This window comes from Macaca fascicularis, chromosome 7 (genome assembly GCF_037993035.2).
Source record: "Macaca fascicularis isolate 582-1 chromosome 7, T2T-MFA8v1.1".
NCBI classification, from domain to species: Eukaryota; Metazoa; Chordata; class Mammalia; order Primates; family Cercopithecidae; genus Macaca; species Macaca fascicularis.
The window spans coordinates 88146780-88150737 of NC_088381.1; the positions used below are offsets into that span (position 1 = coordinate 88146780).

A 3958-nucleotide genomic window follows, 5' to 3' on the forward strand; every position below is an offset into this window, starting at 1 on the left:
ACTGGACGACAGAAATGTCCTTTGGGGAGTTTGCCTTCCTAAATATAGAAAGGCTTTATCCTGAGCTGCCCACATCTGAATCTACGTATTGCCCTGTAAGAAAGAATAAGACAAGTGAAAGCGCCACACACACAGCCCTAGAAAGATGTATTACATAAATGGCTGAAAGGGATTTGAGTTCTGTTGGTGCCAAATTGTGTTACAAGGAAGAAAATTCCAAACTGAGAAACCCCACATCACCATACCAGAGCCACTGCACTAGATTGAAGCACTTTTTATTCTTTCTGCTGAACTAGAGAGTCACATGGATGTGTCTTCGGAGCACATTTCAGGCAACCATTTCCTTTTCCTCTTGGTGCCAGTCATCCTTCCACTGCAGGCATCTGTATCCATAACACATTCAAGGCATGCTAACTTGTGGGACCTGCATGAGACCACATCTCAGAGCACTATCTGTGAACCGAGGCTATGGTGCTTTTGTGAGGTGTTGGGAAAGGAAGAAAGGAAGGTGGGTGATTAAAGTGAATGGAAACAAAATTACCATTCTCAACTTTGATCTATAAGGATCGGTATGGAGAGGATTATTCCTCCCACCCTAAGCTCTCAGAGAACACTCTGCTAGGGCGGTATGACAAAGACACCATCCTCATTGAGGAAACTTCTGTGTTTAGGTGGCTCCACGAGATCATTTATAGTATGAGGAATAAGTTTGTGTATTTCATTTTGCCATGCACAGGTGATAAGGACATAGCCCCTCCTATAAAATGATTTATATCTACACCACGGTATTTCATATGCTTCTGTTAAATTACAATACACTCCTTCTACAAGACCCTTGCTCCTGTTGCATTTCCTAACTCCATTCTTACATGGCACAAATCTGTTGTAACAGATTTTTTCCAGCTCGTCATATTGCATAAGGAGGAAGTAATGTTCTGTCACACAACGCAGTTTGTGGTAAACATTTTTTCTCATGATTTCTTCATTACAGTAGTCCCTATCATATAATGGCATTCCAGGTTCAATAATGACACGTCTTTCGACGTTTTCTTTGGTAGGTGGTCTGGTGGGCCCTGTCCTATGAAATTCTTCCAAATACTCTTCAAATTCTTCCATATCATCATCTGGGGAATCAAAATCTGTATCCACCTCTTGAAACTGCACTGGCTGCAGCAGCTGCTGCAGCAATAGAAGCAGGAGCAGTGGGTGTGTGGTGATCGGAGTTCTCATCATTTTTCCAGTAGACACTAAAAGAGATAAGGAGATATGTTCTGTTGGGATAATGTGCTTGCTTCACATTTCCTGTGAGGGGCACATTTATGCCACATATTGCTTTTCTGGGCTCTAAGATTTTGGATCATTTTTAAATCGCCAACTCATAATCGATCTGAATACTTCCAAATTATTCACAGAAATGACCTTACTAGGCCTACAGTTCAGCCTAGAGCTGTGGTAAGAGAAGAAAAGGTGAAAGGAAGGAGAATAAGAATGGAAGAGAAAAAAAGTAAGGAGGAAGAAAAGGAAACAAGGAAGAAATGGAGCAAGAGAGAGATTAAAGGCCGGGCGCGGTGGCTCACGCCTGTAAACCCAGCACTTTGGGAGGCTGAAACGGGCGGATCACGAGGTCAAGAGATTGAGACCATCCTGGCTAACATGGTGAAACCCCATCTCTACTAAAAATACAAAAAATTAGCCGGGCGAGGTGGTGGGCGCCTGTCGTTCCAGCTACTCTGGAGGCTGAGGCAGGAGAATGGCGTGAACCCGGGAGGTGGAGCTTGCAGTGAGCGGAGATCGTGCCACTGCACTCCAGCCTGGGCGGCAAAGCAAGACTCCGCCTCAAAAAAAAAGAGAGATTAAGGAGAGAAGGAAGGAGAAAGGAAATCAAGACAGCAGTGAGGAGAAAGGGAGGGAGGCAGAGAGGAGGCTCACATGCTTCTTCCGTCTGAAACAAATGCATCTTTTTCCGCTTCCAGGAGTTGAGAACTTGCTCTGAAAAGAGCCACCCTCCCCTTTCAAACATTCCACTTTGATAAGAAAAAAATTCCTTAACCGTGTCTTTCTTTCTCCCCTTGCTCTTTTCTGACCATAGATGTCCTTGGAAAAGGGATCAAGGAAGGTTCAATTTTGAGCAGCTGGGATAAATACATTCTTGAAGTCATCCTAAACTAAAAACAATGATACACAGTAATAGCTAGCATAATGAGGAGTTACGTGCCAAGCACTAGACTAAGCACTTTAAGTATATTATCACCATCATCCAAACAACCCTATAATAAATATATTATTTTTAGTATTGTTGTTATAACAATGAATGTTGCAAAAAGAAGGTAAAGTTATTAATATCTCTCTGTGAAGGGAAGTTGCTTAAAATCTTACATTAGATCTGGCAGACTCCTGGTTCAAGCCTATTTTTGTCTAATTTCCACATATCTGTTCTTAGCTGGTATTCTATGGCCTCTATCAGTCTGGTTTCCCTTCCTAAGGCTAGACTGTATCTCCTTCTCCAGGCTGTCAAACACAGTGACTACTGAAATGGCCAATCTTAAAACTGAATTTGAGCCCCTAGAGTGCTTTGACAAATTGGTCCACACTCCACGAAGAACCAACTGTTTTATTGCAGAAGCAATCTCCTGAGTTTTCTTACCTTACCAAGTTCTTTGTAAAAGAAGTCCTACTTGGTGGCAACCTGAGTGATTCTCTAACAGTCGTTCCCTGGAGACCTTGATCTATCAGTGATGGAGATGGACAACCTCCTGTTCTAGGCTCGATACTGAGTTTGTTCATATGTGTGTAGAAAGGTTAGAGAATGATGGAATTAAAGAGAGGTGGATGTTGGGGGACACATCAGAAAGTGGAGACAATATGAAAGTTGAGCATAGGAGTGCAAAGAATGGAAAAGAAAAGAAAAAGCTGCGTAAAATAGTGATGTGAGAATGGACACTCTGGGGTGGCCGTGTGCCACACTGTCCCTCCCCTCCCTGCTTTTCCTCCCATCCCTGCTTTCACACTCTCATCAGTGTCCTCCAGGAAGTCTCTTCAGAAGAGTGATCCCATGGTGACAGGCCAGAGAGCTCAGAACATATTCTCACGAGAACGTGGAGCCTCTGCAACATCTTGATCTGGAGAGAACATGGACAGTACACGTGTGAGAAGCAGAATTCAGGCAGCTGTGGCCCTGCCCTTTCTACTGCCCTAGAACATGCATAGGGCCTGTCCAGAATACTGTCTTGTTTTTTAAATCTGCAACCTTCTTAATTCTTGGTTTATGAATTCAATTGTGGTTTCGTTCTTCTCAAAATCCTTTCTCATCTCAAAGTATGGTATGTGTACTTTTTTTTGTACTCCATTCTGTTACTCTTACAGATTTTTAGAAATCTTTCAACCATCTGGAATTTATTTTAATTTATAGTAAGAAGTTAGTGTGGTCTTTTTTCACATGGTTTATACGTAATCTCAGCATCAATTATATGGGAAAAAAGCTATTGTCTCATCTCTAATTTTAAAAGCTACTTTCTATATTTCATAATTCTGTTTCTGAACACTTTTTTCTCTTTTGATATGCCATAATATGCTGTTTTACTTATTATAATTTTACTGGGTTTTTTTTTAAGAGTCATGGTCTCACAATGTTGGCTGGCTTGACTCAGAACTCCTGGGTTCAAGGAATCCTCCCACAGCCTACCAAGTAGCTTGGACTACCGGTGCACTCCACTGTACCCGTACTTGTTATCATTTTATGAAACATTTTGATATCTCATAAAGCAATCTACACTCATTCCTCTTCTTATTCAAATGTTCACTACGGAGACAAGCAGAAAGTAGATTATAGGGTGCCTGGGAGGTGGTAGAAATGAGGATTAACAGTAAATGAGAGAAAGAGAGACAGAGGAGAGAGACAGAGAGAGATAGACAGGGTGGCAGTGAGGGAGGGAGGGAGAACACAGAATAAATAGTGTTG

At 42.0% G+C, this 3958-nt stretch overlaps 1 protein-coding gene across 1 annotated transcript; it reads right to left on the reverse strand.

The window, feature by feature from the left end:
- Positions 1-259: 259 nt before the first annotated feature.
- Positions 260-3184, reverse strand: LOC123574494 (inactive ribonuclease-like protein 9). The gene has a single exon (XM_045396091.2). It carries the CDS (start codon positions 1231-1233, stop codon positions 619-621), a length of 615 nt encoding a protein of 204 aa, XP_045252026.2. The 5' UTR covers positions 1234-3184; the 3' UTR covers positions 260-618.
- Positions 3185-3958: the final 774 nt, after the last annotated feature.

Bases quoted from the DNA above. Each gene is read 5' to 3' on its own strand.
- LOC123574494 (XM_045396091.2), bottom strand. From the start codon at position 1,233: ATGATGAGAACTCCGATCACCACACACCCACTGCTCCTGCTTCTATTG.